This window comes from Salmo trutta, chromosome 29 (assembly GCF_901001165.1).
Source record: "Salmo trutta chromosome 29, fSalTru1.1, whole genome shotgun sequence".
NCBI lineage: Eukaryota > Metazoa > Chordata > Actinopteri > Salmoniformes > Salmonidae > Salmo > Salmo trutta.
The window spans coordinates 3,299,419-3,315,698 of NC_042985.1; the positions used below are offsets into that span (position 1 = coordinate 3,299,419).

General features: G+C 42.2%; 1 protein-coding gene across 1 annotated transcript in view; it reads left to right on the forward strand.

Annotated features, from left to right (window-relative positions):
- Positions 1-16,280, forward strand: part of trpm5 (transient receptor potential cation channel, subfamily M, member 5) — a 45,958-nt gene that overhangs the window by 2,830 nt on the left and 26,848 nt on the right. Inside the window, exons 2-12 of the mRNA XM_029720565.1 lie at positions 6,719-6,786; positions 6,908-7,073; positions 7,867-8,047; positions 8,216-8,382; positions 8,557-8,734; positions 9,240-9,304; positions 9,632-9,817; positions 10,079-10,178; positions 10,480-10,598; positions 10,878-11,228; positions 11,666-11,815. Coding sequence (XP_029576425.1) covers positions 6,719-6,786; positions 6,908-7,073; positions 7,867-8,047; positions 8,216-8,382; positions 8,557-8,734; positions 9,240-9,304; positions 9,632-9,817; positions 10,079-10,178; positions 10,480-10,598; positions 10,878-11,228; positions 11,666-11,815 — 1,731 coding nt within the window. The remainder of the gene's footprint in view (positions 1-6,718; positions 6,787-6,907; positions 7,074-7,866; positions 8,048-8,215; positions 8,383-8,556; positions 8,735-9,239; positions 9,305-9,631; positions 9,818-10,078; positions 10,179-10,479; positions 10,599-10,877; positions 11,229-11,665; positions 11,816-16,280) is intronic.

The window sequence follows — 16,280 nt, forward strand, 5'->3', positions numbered from 1 at the left end:
CCCATAACCTGTCCAAACTATTGGCCATGATCCAATACATGTTACTGAGTGGCCAGTGAGGCCAAATACGGTAATAAGCTGAAGCTGCTTGTTTTTGCTGTGCAGGCATGGACCTTGAATCTCTTCCCATTTCTGATGATCATCTTTTACCAGGCATCCCAGGCAAATGAGCACTGTCAAGCAATGTTGACTCAAATGCAAATTCTTAATCGCTGCCAGTAGGAGACAAATCTTTTATGGTTCTTTTCCAGCAGTCTAATCTCATCTGACAGCCAACCCTCAGCTCAGTCTAGGGAAGAATATAGGTTAAATGCAGCAGTCTAATCTCATTTTACAGCCAACCCTCAGCCCTGAGGTGAGTGGCATCCATCGATTGAGAAGAAAAATAAAAGCCAACTACTCCTTTCAGTTACATGGACCAACTTTTCTGGTATTCAACGTGGCAGCCAATGAGGTTAACCTCTCCTCCTCTCCCTGTTCATCTAACTCCCTCTGATAACATTGTCTCATTTCATTCACATCCTTATCAGAGCTGTCTTATTAAGGTACATAGTGCAGCAGTTACATTTGCCTTTGAATATAGTTGGTTGTAATGTGTGTGGATAAAGGGGTGCTGACAGTGTGATATAGTTGGTTGTAATGTGTATTGATAAAGGGGTGCTGACAGTGTGATATAGTTGGTTGTAATGTGTATTGATAAAGGGGTGCTGACAGTGTGATATAGTTGGTTGTAATGTGTATGGATAAAGGGGTGCTGACAGTGTGATATAGTTGGTTGTAATGTGTATGGATAAAGGGGTGCTGACAGTGTGATATAGTTGGTTGTAATGTGTGTGGATAAAGGGGTGCTGACAGTGTGATATAGTTGGTTGTAATGTGTATGGATAAAGGGGTGCTGACAGTGTGATATAGTTGGTTGTAATGTGTATTGATAAAGGGGTGCTGACAGTGTGATATAGTTGGTTGTAATGTGTATTGATAAAGGGGTGCTGACAGTGTGATATAGTTGGTTGTAATGTGTGTGGATAAAGGGGTGCTGACAGTGTGATATAGTTGGTTGTAATGTGTATGGATAAAGGGGTGCTGACAGTGTGATATAGTTGGTTGTAATGTGTATGGATAAAGGGGTGCTGACAGTGTGATATAGTTGGTTGTAATGTGTATTGATAAAGGGGTGCTGACAGTGATATAGTTGTTGTAATGTGTATTGATAAAGGGGTGCTGACAGTGTGATATAGTTGGTTGTAATGTGTATTGATAAAGGGGTGCTGACAGTGTGATATAGTTGGTTGTAATGTGTATTGATAAAGGGGTGCTGACAGTGTGATATAGTTGGTTGTAATGTGTATGGATAAAGGGGTGCTGACAGTGTGATATAGTTGGTTGTAATGTGTATTGATAAAGGGGTGCTGACAGTGATATAGTTGGTTGTAATGTGTATGGATAAAGGGGTGCTGACAGTGTGATATAGTTGGTTGTAATGTGTATTGATAAAGGGGTGCTGACAGTGTGATATAGTTGGTTGTAATGTGTATGGATAAAGGGGTGCTGACAGTGTGATATAGTTGGTTGTAATGTGTATTGATAAAGGGGTGCTGACAGTGTGATATAGTTGGTTGTAATGTGTATGGATAAAGGGGTGCTGACAGTGTGATATAGTTGGTTGTAATGTGTATTGATAAAGGGGTGCTGACAGTGTGATATAGTTGGTTGTAATGTGTATTGATAAAGGGGTGCTGACAGTGTGATATAGTTGGTTGTAATGTGTATTGATAAAGGGGTGTTGACAGTGTGATATAGTTGGTTGTAATGTGTATGGATAAAGGGGTGCTGACAGTGTGATATAGTTGGTTGTAATGTGTATTGATAAAGGGGTGCTGACAGTGATATAGTTGGTTGTAATGTGTATTGATAAAGGGGTGCTGACAGTGTGATATAGTTGGTTGTAATGTGTATTGATAAAGGGGTGCTGACAGTGTGATATAGTTGGTTGTAATGTGAGTGGATAAAGGGGTGCTGACAGTGTGATATAGTTGGTTGTAATGTGTATTGATAAAGGGGTGCTGACAGTGTGATATAGTTGGTTGTAATGTGTGTGGATAAAGGGGTGCTGACAGTGTGATATAGTTGGTTGTAATGTGTGTGGATAAAGGGGTGCTGACAGTGTGATATAGTTGGTTGTAATGTGTATTGATAAAGGGGTGCTGACAGTGTGATATAGTTGGTTGTAATGTGTATGGATAAAGGGGTGTTGACAGTGTGATATAGTTGGTTGTAATGTGTATGGATAAAGGGGTGCTGACAGTGTGATATAGTTGGTTGTAATGTGTATTGATAAAGGGGTGCTGACAGTGATATAGTTGGTTGTAATGTGTATGGATAAAGGGGTGTTGACAGTGTGATATAGTTGGTTGTAATGTGTATTGATAAAGGGGTGCTGACAGTGATATAGTTGGTTGTAATGTGTATTGATAAAGGGGTGCTGACAGTGTGATATAGTTGGTTGTAATGTGTATTGATAAAGGGGTGCTGACAGTGATATAGTTGGTTGTAATGTGTATTGATAAAGGGGTGCTGACAGTGATATAGTTGGTTGTAATGTGTATTGATAAAGGGGTGCTGACAGTGTGATATAGTTGGTTGTAATGTGTATGGATAAAGGGGTGTTGACAGTGTGATATAGTTGGTTGTAATGTGTATTGATAAAGGGGTGCTGACAGTGTGATATAGTTGGTTGTAATGTGTATTGATAAAGGGGTGCTGACAGTGTGATATAGTTGGTTGTAATGTGTATTGATAAAGGGGTGCTGACAGTGTGATATAGTTGGTTGTAATGTGTATGGATAAAGGGGTGCTGACAGTGTGATATAGTTGGTTGTTATGTGTATGGATAAAGGGGTGCTGACAGTGTGATATAGTTGGTTGTAATGTGTATTGATAAAGGGGTGCTGACAGTGATATAGTTGGTTGTAATGTGTATTGATAAAGGGGTGCTGACAGTGATATAGTTGGTTGTAATGTGTATTGATAAAGGGGTGCTGACAGTGTGATATAGTTGGTTGTAATGTGTATGGATAAAGGGGTGCTGACAGTGTGATATAGTTGGTTGTAATGTGTATTGATAAAGGGGTGTTGACAGTGTGATATAGTTGGTTGTAATGTGTATGGATAAAGGGGTGCTGACAGTGTGATATAGTTGGTTGTAATGTGTATTGATAAAGGGGTGCTGACAGTGATATAGTTGGTTGTAATGTGTATTGATAAAGGGGTGCTGACAGTGTGATATAGTTGGTTGTAATGTGTATTGATAAAGGGGTGCTGACAGTGTGATATAGTTGGTTGTAATGTGTATGGATAAAGGGGTGCTGACAGTGTGATATAGTTGGTTGTAATGTGTATTGATAAAGGGGTGCTGACAGTGTGATATAGTTGGTTGTAATGTGTATGGATAAAGGGGTGCTGACAGTGATATAGTTGGTTGTAATGTGTATTGATAAAGGGGTGCTGACAGTGTGATATAGTTGGTTGTAATGTGTATGGATAAAGGGGTGCTGACAGTGTGATATAGTTGGTTGTAATGTGTATGGATAAAGGGGTGCTGACAGTGTGATATAGTTGGTTGTAATGTGTATGGATAAAGGGGTGCTGACAGTGTGATATAGTTGGTTGTAATGTGTATTGATAAAGGGGTGCTGACAGTGTGATATAGTTGGTTGTAATGTGTATGGATAAAGGGGTGCTGACAGTGTGATATAGTTGGTTGTAATGTGTATTGATAAAGGGGTGCTGACAGTGTGATATAGTTGGTTGTAATGTGTATTGATAAAGGGGTGCTGACAGTGTGATATAGTTGGTTGTAATGTGTATGGATAATGGGGTGCTGACAGTGTGATATAGTTGGTTGTAATGTGTGTGGATAAAGGGGTGTTGACAGTGTGATATAGTTGGTTGTAATGTGTGTGGATAAAGGGGTGCTGACAGTGTGATATAGTTGGTTGTAATGTGTATTGATAAAGGGGTGTTGACAGTGTGATATAGTTGGTTGTAATGTGTATTGATAAAGGGGTGCTGACAGTGTGATATAGTTGGTTGTAATGTGTATGGATAAAGGGGTGCTGACAGTGTGATATAGTTGGTTGTAATGTGTATGGATAAAGGGGTGTTGACAGTGTGATATAGTTGGTTGTAATGTGTATGGATAAAGGGGTGCTGACAGTGTGATATAGTTGGTTGTAATGTGTATTGATAAAGGGGTGCTGACAGTGTGATATAGTTGGTTGTAATGTGTATTGATAAAGGGGTGCTGACAGTGTGATATAGTTGGTTGTAATGTGTATTGATAAAGGGGTGCTGACAGTGTGATATAGTTGGTTGTAATGTGTATGGATAAAGGGGTGCTGACAGTGTGATATAGTTGGTTGTAATGTGTATTGATAAAGGGGTGCTGACAGTGTGATATAGTTGGTTGTAATGTGTATTGATAAAGGGGTGCTGACAGTGTGATATAGTTGGTTGTAATGTGTATGGATAAAGGGGTGCTGACAGTGTGATATAGTTGGTTGTAATGTGTATTGATAAAGGGGTGCTGACAGTGGGTTTATTCAGGTCTCTTGAATACATAAGCAGGGAAGATCATATGAAAATATCACCAAGGAAACATGTTTGACATTGCTTCTTGGGGAACGTAGTATCCATATTTCCACTGACTGACTAATGGATGGGCCTACAGTTCAATATCTTTTATATGAGTTGTAAAAGTCATGTTTAGCTTTCTAGCTAGCACACAGTTTAAACAAATGAACAAGCTAGCACACCCACTAATTAGTTTTTTAAACAAATGAACAAGCTAGCTCGTAAATTATCTGACTCTGCTCTTTGTTCATTTGCTGTGATTTGTCACCCAATGTTTGTATATTTATTTTTTAATTGTTAAACAAATTTAGGGTATGAGGCAACTTGAGCTTCGAAGCCCTCCCTGCCTCGCGGGGCGTCCTACACCTCTGTGTCTAGCTTTCATTCTACAGAGAGCTTGTGGTTCATTATGATGACAGATCTCAGGAAGAAAGCTTTTATGCAAAAAGCTTTTATGCAAAAATGAAAATGCTAACCGATTTGCATATAACACAGATGGACTCATGTAGTAACCAAAAAAAAGTGTTAAACAAATAAACATATATTTTATATTATCAATTCTTAAAAGTAGCCACCCTTTGCCTTGATGACAGCTTTGCAAACTCTTGGCATTCTCTCAACCAGCTTCATGAGGAATGCTTTTCCAACAGTCTTGAAGGAGTTCCCACATATGCTGAGCACTTGTTGGCTGCTTTTCCTTCACTCTGTGGTCCAACTCATTCCGAACCATCTCAATTGGGTTGAGGTTGGGGGATTGTAGAGGCCAGGTTATCTGATGCAGCACCTCATCACTCTTCTTGGTCAAATAGCCCTTACACAGCCTGGATGTGGGTTGAGTCATTGTCCTGTTGAAAAACAAATAATAGTCCCACTAAGCGCAACCCAGATGTGATGGCGTATCGCTGCAGAATGCTGTGGTAGAAATGCTGGTTAAGTGTGCCTTGAATTCTAAATAAATCACTGACAGTGTCACCAGCAAAGCACCCCCACCATTACACCTCCTCCTCCATGCTTCACGTTGGAAACCACACATGCAGAGATCATCCGTTCACCTACTCTGCGTCTTACCGTGACACGGCACTTGGAACCAAACATCTCAAATTTGGACTCATCACACCAAAGGACAGATTTTCCCCAGTCTAATGTCCATTGCTCGTGTATCTTGGCCCAAGCAAGTCTCTTCTTCTTATTGGTGTCCTTTAGTAGTGGTTTCTTTGCAGCAATTCGACCATGAAGGCCTGATTTCATTTCAGTCTCCTCTGAACAGTTGATGCTGAGATGGGTCTGTTACTTGAACTCTGTGAAGCATTTATTTGGGCTGCAATCTGAGGTGCCGTTAACTCTAATGAACTTATCCCCTGCAGCAGAGGTAACTGTGGTTCTTCCTTTCCTGTGGCTGTCCTCACGAGAGCCAGTTTCATCATAGCACTTGATGGTTTTTGCGACTGCACTTAGAAACTTTCAAAGTTCTTGACATTATCTGGATTGACTGACCTTCATATCTTAAAGTAATGATGGACTGTAATTTATTTTTCTTGCCATAATATGGACTTGATCTTTTACCAAATAGGGCTATCTTCTGTATACCACCTTTACCTTGTCACAACACAACTGATTGGCTGAAACGCATTAAGAAAGAAAGACATTCCACAAATTAACTTTTACCAAGGCACACCTGTTAATTTAAATGCATTCCAGATGACCTCCTCATGAAGCTGGTTGAGAGAATGCCAAGAGTGTTCAAAGCTGTCATCAAGGCAAAGGGTGTCTACTTTGAAGAATCTCAAATATAAAATATATTTTGATTTGTTTAACACTTTTTTGGTTACTACATGATTCCATATGTGTTATTTCATAGTTTTGATGTCTTCACTATTATTCTACATTGTAGAAAATAGTAAGAATAAAGAAAAACCTTTGAATGAGTAGGTGTGTCCAAACATTTGACTGGTACTGTAGGTCTAAGCTCTTGGAGATGCCTCACACCTGTCATCAGCAGCAGTGTGACTGGTGAATGATTCTGGGTTAGATTTACCTGGCTGTGGGGTAAAGGTCATGTTGTGCACTATGGGTGCTGTGTCTATAGGGTGCGCTACCGCTGCAGAGACGATGCCCACGATGCGGGGATGTACTGGAGTGTTCACGGGAGCAAAGGTAGGAGTGGTTTGTGTTTGTTTGTCATAGTGGATTGTGAATGACCGGACTGTAAATACTACTGTATATGATGTACAATGTTTCTATGTGTATAATGTATAATGTGTCTGTGCTGTGGCAGTGCTCTGTTGGCCTGCCGTTGCTACTCTCAGCTGGACGAGGCCGTGGAGAGTGTGGCTGAAGGCCGAGGCCGGGGTGCTAGCAGAGGGGACAAGGAGAGGGGCCACTGGGCAGCAGGACGAGTGGGGGACATTGACTTCACTGGCACCAGTAGGACAAGGGGAAAGGTAACACTATTACAACCACAAGGTAACACTGTTACAACCACAAGGTGCTATAACCACAAGGTGACACTGCTACAACCACAAGGTGCTATAACCACAAGGCAACACTGTTACAACCACAAGGTGCTATAACCACAAGGCAACACTGCTACAACCACAAGGTAACACTGTTACAACCACAAGGCAACACTGTTACAACCACAAGGTAACACTGTTACAACCACAAGGCAACACTGCTACAACCACAAGGTAACACTGTTACAACCACAAGGTGCTGTAACCACAAGGCAACACTGCTACAACCACAGGGTAACACTGCTACAACCACAAGGCAACACTGTTACAACCACAAGGCAACACTGTTACAACCACAAGGTGCTACAACCACAAGGTGACACTGCTATAACCACAAGGTGCTATAACCAGATGGTAACACTGTTACAACCACAAGGTGCTATAACCAGATGGTAACACTGTTACAACCACAAGGACTGTGTTACATTTCAGTATGTGCAGGACTGTGTTCCATTTCAGTATGTGCAGGAATGTGTTCCATTTCAGTATGTGCAGGAATGTGTTCCATTTCAGCACTAACATGGCCTGAATTATCAAAACAATGCAGATTGATAATTAATGCATATTCTCACTCAGTCATTTCAGCTTAAGTTATCCATGTTTCTCATCATTTTACAAAACTATTTCAGGTCAAGAAAGAGATTAAAGAAATATGAAAGAGGACCTATTCCTTGACCATGTAGATCTCTCAGTAAATACCACACTGTGCTTCTCTGTCCAGTTTGTGAGGGTTCACAGCTCCACAGATCCAGTGTTAATCTACCAGATGCTGACAGAGCAGTGGGGACTAGCCCCTCCACACCTGGTGGTGGCTCTGGTGGGGGGAGATGAGCTGGCTCAGATGAAACCCTGGCTCAGGGACACCGTGAGGAAAGGACTGGTCAAGGCTGCTCAGAGCACAGGTGAGGCACGCACGCACGCACGCACACACACACACACACACACACACACACACACATTCACTTCTGTTTTTACTAAGATAACCGTGGGCAGCATTAAATCAGCCAATGGGCCACATTGAGTTCCCTGCTCTAAAGTGGACAAAGTGAGATGATGTCTCTACCTCACAGGTGCCTGGATCCTGACCAATGGGCTTCGCTTTGGCATCACCAAGCACCTGGGCCAGGCTGTCCGTGACCACTCTCTGGCCAGCACCTCCTCTAAGGTCAAGGTGGTGGCCATCGGCATCGCTCCCTGGAACATGATCCACAACAGAGACGCTCTGCTTGCTGCTAAGGTCTCCATACACATCCATGCAGAAGATCATATACTATGAGTTCAGAGTAGATGTTGATTACATTTAACATGTGGGTAGACTAAACAACGAGGTCATAGGAAAACGTCTATATGTGTGTGTGAGTTGCCGAGTTGTTTTTATGTGCTCCTCTGACCGACGTGTGTCCTCCTGCAGCCAGACCAGCCTGCTGTGGTGGAGCCCCAGGACCTGCCCCATGGGGCGGTGTACTCCCTGGACTGCAACCACTCCCACTTTGTCCTGGTTGAGGAGGACCCTCAGCGCCCCGGGGCCACCAGCGAAATGAGGGTCAAGCTGCTCAAGCATATCTCCCTGCAGCGCACCGGTTATGGAGGTGAACCTACTTAAATTTAAACCTACTTACTTACTCTTTTTGAACCTTAACTAGGCAAGTCAGTTAAGAACAAATTGTTATTTACAATGACTGCCTACCAGGGAGCAGTGGGTTAACTGCCTTGTTCAGGGGCAGAATGGGGCAGACATTTTTACCTTGTCAGCTCGGGGATTAGATTCAGCAACCTTTCAGTTACTGGCCCAACGCTCTAACCACTAGACTACCTGCTGGTTACTAACCCAACGCTCTAACCACTAGACTACCTGCTGGTTACTAACCCAACGCTCTAACCACTAGACTACCTGCTGGTTACTAACCCAACGCTCTAACCACTAGACTACCTGCCCCCCCTCCCCCCCAACTTATTTGAAGGTTGTTCATGTTTACTGTGCGTCATATTCGACACAGCACCCTTGTATTTCTTCAGGAAGAATGCTTCCTTTGACTTTAATGAGTGGTTTTAAGGAACAACCAGGGCCCTCATTGATATTCTGCATCTCTACAGGTGCAGGTAGTTTTGAGATCCCAGTGCTGTGTCTCCTGGTGCATGGAGAACCCAGGATCCTACAGGTTTGTCACATTTTTGGAAAATATTACTTTTCCATTAATTCAACTTTTCAGTATAATGTGTTATTATATTACTTGTCATAAGCATGTATGAACGTATATAATTTCATTTGACAAGGCCTATTATATATTATGTTGCCATAGCAACTTTTCAGTTGATTCAAAGTGTCTATTTAGTCAGAATCATTTGGAGATAGTAATGAAAACATTACAAATCTTACAGTGAATTACCAGCACATCATAATGCATTATACTGTACCTGTGTTACCATACTTTCTATATTGCTGTGTGTGCTGTTTGGGTAAGCAGTCTTCCTCTGTCTCTGTGCAGAGGATGTATAGGGGCATAGGGAACGCCATGCCCTGGCTGATACTGGCGGGGTCGGGGGGCGTTGCCGACATCCTGGTCACACTGATGAACCGGGGCTGCTGGGACATGGACAGCGTGCAGGAGCTCCTGCTAGACACCTTTCCAAGCGTGCACCACAGCACTGACATCACCAACTGGACCAAGCTGGTAAGGAGCAGAGAGAGAGAGCAGAGAGAGAGAGCAGAGAGAGAGAGAGCAGAGAGAGAGAGAGCAGAGAGAGAGAGAGAGCAGAGAGAGAGCAGAGAGAGAGCAGAGAGAACAGAGAGAGAGAGAACAGAGAGAGAGAGAACAGAGAGAGAGAGCAGAGAGAGAGAGAGAGCAGAGAGAGAGAGAGAGCAGAGAGAGAGAGAGCAGAGAAAGAGAGCAGAGAGAGAGAGGTTGACTGACTGACTTCCTCCTGATCTTTAGATCCAGAAGATACTGGACAACGGCCACCTCCTGACAGTTCATGACCCCGAGCAGGAGAGCTCTGAGCTGGACACGGTCATCCTCAAAGCCTTGGTCAAAGGTACTGGATGGAATGCTTCTACTGCGGTTGACAGCACTTACATCAATCCTAAAAAGGGCTTGTACAGAAGCAGATGAAAGATTTCCGTCAAAAGATCAATACATTTCCAATTATGCTCCATATAAAAAGGTTTGAGGAGTTACTGAAAGCCATCCGTCAACATAGAAAAGAAATACGCGCATTCTGTTTTTGATGGATATGAACTTTCTTTCTGAACGGGGGTTAACCCATAACTTTTTGACCCCTAACATCTAACCTTTGAACCCTAACATCTAACCTTTGCCCTGTGTGTGGCATGCAGCCTGTAAGAGCCAGAGTCAGGAAGCTCAGGACTTCCTGGATGAGCTGAAGTTGGCGGTGGCCTGGAACCGGGTGGACATCGCTAAGAGCCACATCTTCAACGGGGACGTGGAGTGGACGGTGAGAATGAAAGACAGCATGAGATGTCCCTCCTTCATTCATTCTCTCTCTCTCCAATTGGTCCTGAACTTTGTCCTGCTAGTGCTGATTATTGTTTATGTAATATATTTGCTGCCACATTGAGGATCATTAAAAAACTTATCTTACCTTAGTATAATAACGGAATGTAAAAAGCCTATATGCAGCATAAATATTGCTTAGTAAAACAGAATATTAGAATTTTATTGTCAGTTTACTACAAAGTTAGTAATATATAGCACTATCTACTGACCCTCGCAGGCAGGTGACCTGGAGGAGGTGATGATGGACGCCCTGGTCAATGACAAGCCCGACTTTGTGCGTCTATTTGTGGACAACGGCGTGTGTCTGGGCGAGTTCCTGACCTACGGCCGCCTGCAGGAGCTCTACTGCTCCGTGTCAGAGAAGAGCCTCCTTCATCTCCTCCTCCTGAAGAAGCACCAGGAGAAACAGCTCCTACTGAAGGCAGCACGGACCCCTGGGCCCCCTCACGACCACCACAAGGCCGAGCCCGGGGACCGGAAGGCCCGCTTCACCCTGCACGAGGTGTCCAAAGTGCTGAAAGACTTCCTGCACGACTCGTGTAAAGGCTTCTATCAGAAGCTGCCCACGGTGGGTACTGGGTAGGCTGTTCCTGAGGTAACACAGAGTGAGTTTATCACACCATGGATCACAGATAGTTCCTGATGGTTCACAGATAGTTCCTCATGGATCACAGATAGTTTCTCATGGATCACAGATAGTTCCTCATGGGTCACAGATAGTTCCTCATGGGTCACAGATAGTTCCTCATGGATCACAGCTGAAGACTGAGTCGTGGCTGGAGAAAAGAAAACCTCACAGATTCCAAGGCTTTTCTGAAGAACAGATTGAAACCATGTCAAGATGTCCAGCAGAGACACGTTTTTCTCTGCATTTCTATGTGTCTGTCAGAGTTCACTCTTCTTCATCCTTACGTGTGTGTGTCTCACTGTGTGTGTGTGTGTGTTTGTGTCTCTCTTTCTCTGTGTGTGTCTCACTGTGTCTGTGTGTGTGTGTGTTGTCTCCAGGAGAAGACAGGCAAGAAGGCAGGCCGTCTCTTTAACAACCAGAAGAGCCTGGCTGAGCTGGAGGAGCGCTGTGAGCACCCCTGGAGGGACCTGTTCCTCTGGGCTGTTCTCCAGAACCGGCAGCAGATGGCTAACTACTTCTGGGCCATGGTCAGTCCCCTCCCTCCCAGAGAGTTAGTTCTGAAACCTCTCTGATCTCCAGGAGGATTATTCAAATGAAGGTCAAGCCCAGTAGTTAGTGCAGGTTTTATTGCTGGCCAGTGTCAATACAGGCAGTTTAAAAGCTAATGTAGATATCATCAGTATGGTGTTGAGCAGGGTGGTGGTGAGAGGGAGTTTAGTACCAAACATACACAGTTACTGCACATTAAGACATTTACAGCCAGACAGACAGACACACACGTACACACTCTCTCTCTCAATTCAATTCAAAGGGCTTTATTGGCATGGGAAACATGTTTACATTGCCAAAGCAAATGGAATAGACAAGTAACAAAAGGGAAATGAACAATGGAAACATTAGTGAACATTAAACTCACAAAAGGATGGTCAGTCACTCTCTCTCTCAATTTCAATTCAAATCAAAGGGCTTTATTGGGATGAGAAACATACAGTTGAAGTCGGAAGTTTACATACACTTAGGTTGGAGTCATTAAAACTCGTTTTACAACCACTCCACAAATTTCTTGTTAACAAACTATTGTTTTGGCAAGTCGGTTAGGACATCTACTGTTTTATGGCTTTAGAAGCTTCTGATAGTGTACCTGTGGATAGCTTGTGATAGTGTACCTGTGGATGTATTTCAAGGCCTACCTTCAAACTCAGTACCTCTTTGCTTGACATCATGCGAACATCAAAAGAAATCAGCCAAGACCTCAGGAAAAAAATTGTAGACCTCCACAAGTCTGATTCTTCCTTGGGAGCAATTTTCAAACGCCTGAAGGTACCATGTTCATCTGAGCAAACAATAGTATGCCAGTATAAACACCATGGGACCATGCAGCCGTCATACTGCTCAGGAAGGAGACACGTTCTGTCTCCTAGAGATGAAAGTACTTTGGTGCAAAAAGTGCAAATCAATCCCAGATCAACACCATGTGAAGATGCTGGAGGAAACAGGTACAAAAGTATCTATATCCACACTAAAATGAGTCCTATATCGACATAACCTGAAAGGCTACTCAGCAAGGAAGAAGCCACTGCTCCAAAACATCCATAAAAAGCCAGACTAAGGTTTGCAGCTGCACATGGGGACAAAGATTGTACTTTTTGGAGAAATGTCCTCTGGTCTGATAAAACAAAAATAGAACTGTTTGGCCATAATGGCCATCGTTATGTTTGGAGGAAAAAGGGGGAGGCTTACAAGCCGAAGAACACCATCCCAACCGGGAAGCACGGGGGTGGCAGCATCATGTTGTGGGGGTGCTTTGCTGCAGGAGAGATTGGTGCACTTCACAAAATAGATGGCATCATGAGGCAGGAAAATGATATGGATATATTGATATATATCTCAAGACATCAGTCAGGAAGTTAAAGCTTGGTCACAAATGGGTCTTCCAAATGGACAATGGTCCCTAGCATAATTCCAAAGTTGTGGCAAAATGGCTTAAGGACAACAAAGTCAAGGTATTGGAGTGGCCATCACAAACCCCTGACCTCAATCCTACAGAAAATGTGTGGACAGAACTGAGAAAGCGTGTGCGAGCAAGGAGGCCTACAAACCTGATTCAGTTACACCAGCTCTGTCAGGAGGAATGGGCCAAAAATCACCCAACTTACTGTGGGAAGCTTGTTTCGGTTACCCGAAACGTTTGATCCAAGTTAAACAATTTAAAGGCAATACTACCAAATACTAATTGAGTGTATGTAAACTTCTGACCCACTGGGAATGTGATGAAATAAATAAAAGCTGAAATAAATCATTCTCTCTACTATTATTCTGACATTTCACATTCTTAAAAGAAAGTGGTGATCCTAACTGACCTAAGACAGGGAAATTGTACTAGTATTAAATGTCAGGAATTGTGAAAAACTGAGTTTAAATGTATTTGGCTAAGGTTTAAGTAAACTTCCGACTTCAACTGTATGTTTACATTGCCAAAGCAAGTGAAATAGATAATAAACAATAAAAGGTTTTAATTAACAGTGAACATTATACTCACAAAAGCTCTAAAGGAATAGAAACATTTTAAATGTCATATTATGCCTATATACAGTGTTGTAACGATGTGCAAATAGTTAAAGTACAAAAGGGAAAATAAATAAACACCAATATTTAGGGAAAATAAATAAACATAAATATGGGTTGTATTTACTAAGTTTTTTGTTCTTCAGTGGTTGCCCTTGTGGCAACAGGTCACAAATCTTGCTGCTGTGATGGCACACTGTGGTATTTCACCCAGTAGATATGGGAGTTTATCAAAATTGGATAGTTTTTCGAATTCTTTGTGGGTCTGTGTAACCCGAGGGAAATATGTGTCTCTAATATGGTCATAAATTTGGCAGGAGGTTAGGAAGTGCAGCTCAGTTTGTACCTCCATTTTGTTGGCAGTGTGAAAATCGCCTGTCTTCTCTTCTCTTGGCGGCCTTTCTCAATAGCAAGGCTATGCTCACTGAGTCTGTACATAGTCAAAACTTTCGTTAATTTTGGGTCAGTCACGGTGATCAGGTATTCTGCCACTGTGTACTCTCTATTTAGGGACAAATAGATTTCTAGTTTGCTCTGTTTATTTATTATTTCCATGGCTTCCTTTTAGGTGGTTGTAGAATTTAATGTCTCTTTTCTGGATTTTGATAATTAGCGGGTATTGGCCTAATTCTGCTCTGCATGCATTATTTGGTGTTTTACGTTGTACACAGAGGATATTTGTGCAGAATTCTGCACGTGGAGTCTCAATTTGGTGTTTATCTCATTTTGCGAATTCTTGGTTGGTGAGCGGATCTCAGACCTCACAACCATAAAGGGCAATGGGTTCTATAACTGATTCAAGTATTTTTAGCCAGATCCTAATTGAGATGTTGAATTTTATGTTCCATTTGATGGCGTAGAAGGCCCTTCTTGCCTTGTCTCTCAGATCGTTCACAGCTTTGTGGAAGTTACCTGTGGTGCTGATGTTTAGCCCGAGGTATGTATCGTTTTTTTGTGTGCTCTTGGGCAATGGTGTCTAGATGGAATTTGTATTTGTGTTCCTGGCAAGTGGACCTTTTTTGGAAGACCCTTATTTTTGTCTTACTGAGATTTACTGTCAGGACCCAATTCTAACAGAATCTGTGCTGAAGATCTAGGTGCTGCTGTAGGCCCTCCTTGGTTGGGGACAGAAGCACCAGATCATCAGCAATCAGTAGACATTTGACTTCAGATTCTAGTAGGGTGAGGCCGGGTGCTGCAGACTTCTAGGGCCCTCGTCAATTAGTTGATATATATGTTGAAGAGGGTGGGGCTCAAGCTGCATCCCTGTCTCACCCCACGGCCCTGTGGAAAGAAATATGTGTGTTTTTTGCCAATTTTAACTGCACACTTGTTGTTTGTGTCGTATGTTTTTCCCCCAACACAGCTTTCCATCCATTTGTATAGCAGACCCTCATGCCAAATTGAGTCAAAAGCTTTTTTGAAATCAACAAATCATGAGAACACTTTGCCTTTGTTTTGGTTTGTTTATTTGTCAATTAGGGTGTGACTACGTGACTACGTGGTCTGTCATACGGTATTTTGTTAAAAAGCCAGTTTGATATTTGCTCAGTACATTGTTTTCACTGAGGAAATGTGCAAGTCTGCTGTTAATGATAATGCAGAGGATTTCCCCAAGATTGCTGTTGACGCAAATCCCACGGTAGTTATTGGGGTCAAATTTGTCTCCACTTTTGTGGATTGGGGTGATCAGTCCTTGATTCCAAATATTGTGGAAGATGTCGGAGCTGAGGATAATGTTAAAGAGTTTAAGTATAGCTAATTAGAATTTGTTGTCTATATACTTTATCATTTCATTGAGGATACCATCAACAACACAGGTCTTTTTGGGTTGGAGGGTTTGAATTTTGTGCTGTAGTTCATTCATTGTAATTGGAGAATCCAGTGGGTTCTGGTAGTCTTTAATAGTTGATTCTAAGATTTGTATTTGATCATGCATATGTTTTTGCGGTTTGTTCTTTGTTATAGATGCAAAAAGATGTGAAGTGGTTTATCCATAAATCTCCATTTTGGATAGATAACTCTTTCTCAGAAGTGGTTAGATTCTATAGATTCTTCGATTACATTGAACTGATTTCTGACGTGCTGTTCCTTCTTTTTCCATGGTGTATTTCTGTATTGTTTTAGTGATTCACCGTAGTGAAGGCGTAGACTCAGGTTTTCTGGGTCTCTATGTTTTTGGTTGGATAGGTTTCTCAATTTCTTTCTTCGGTTTTTGCATTCTTCATCAAACCATCTGTCATTGTTGTTAATTTTCTTAGGTTATCTGCTTGAAATTTTTAGATTTGATAGTGAAGCTGAGAGGTCAAATATACTGTTTAGGTTTTCTACTGCCAAGTCTACACCTTCACTATTACAGTGAAATGTTTTTTCCAGGAAGTTATCTAAAAGGGATGGAATTTGTTATCTAAAAGGGATTGAATTTAT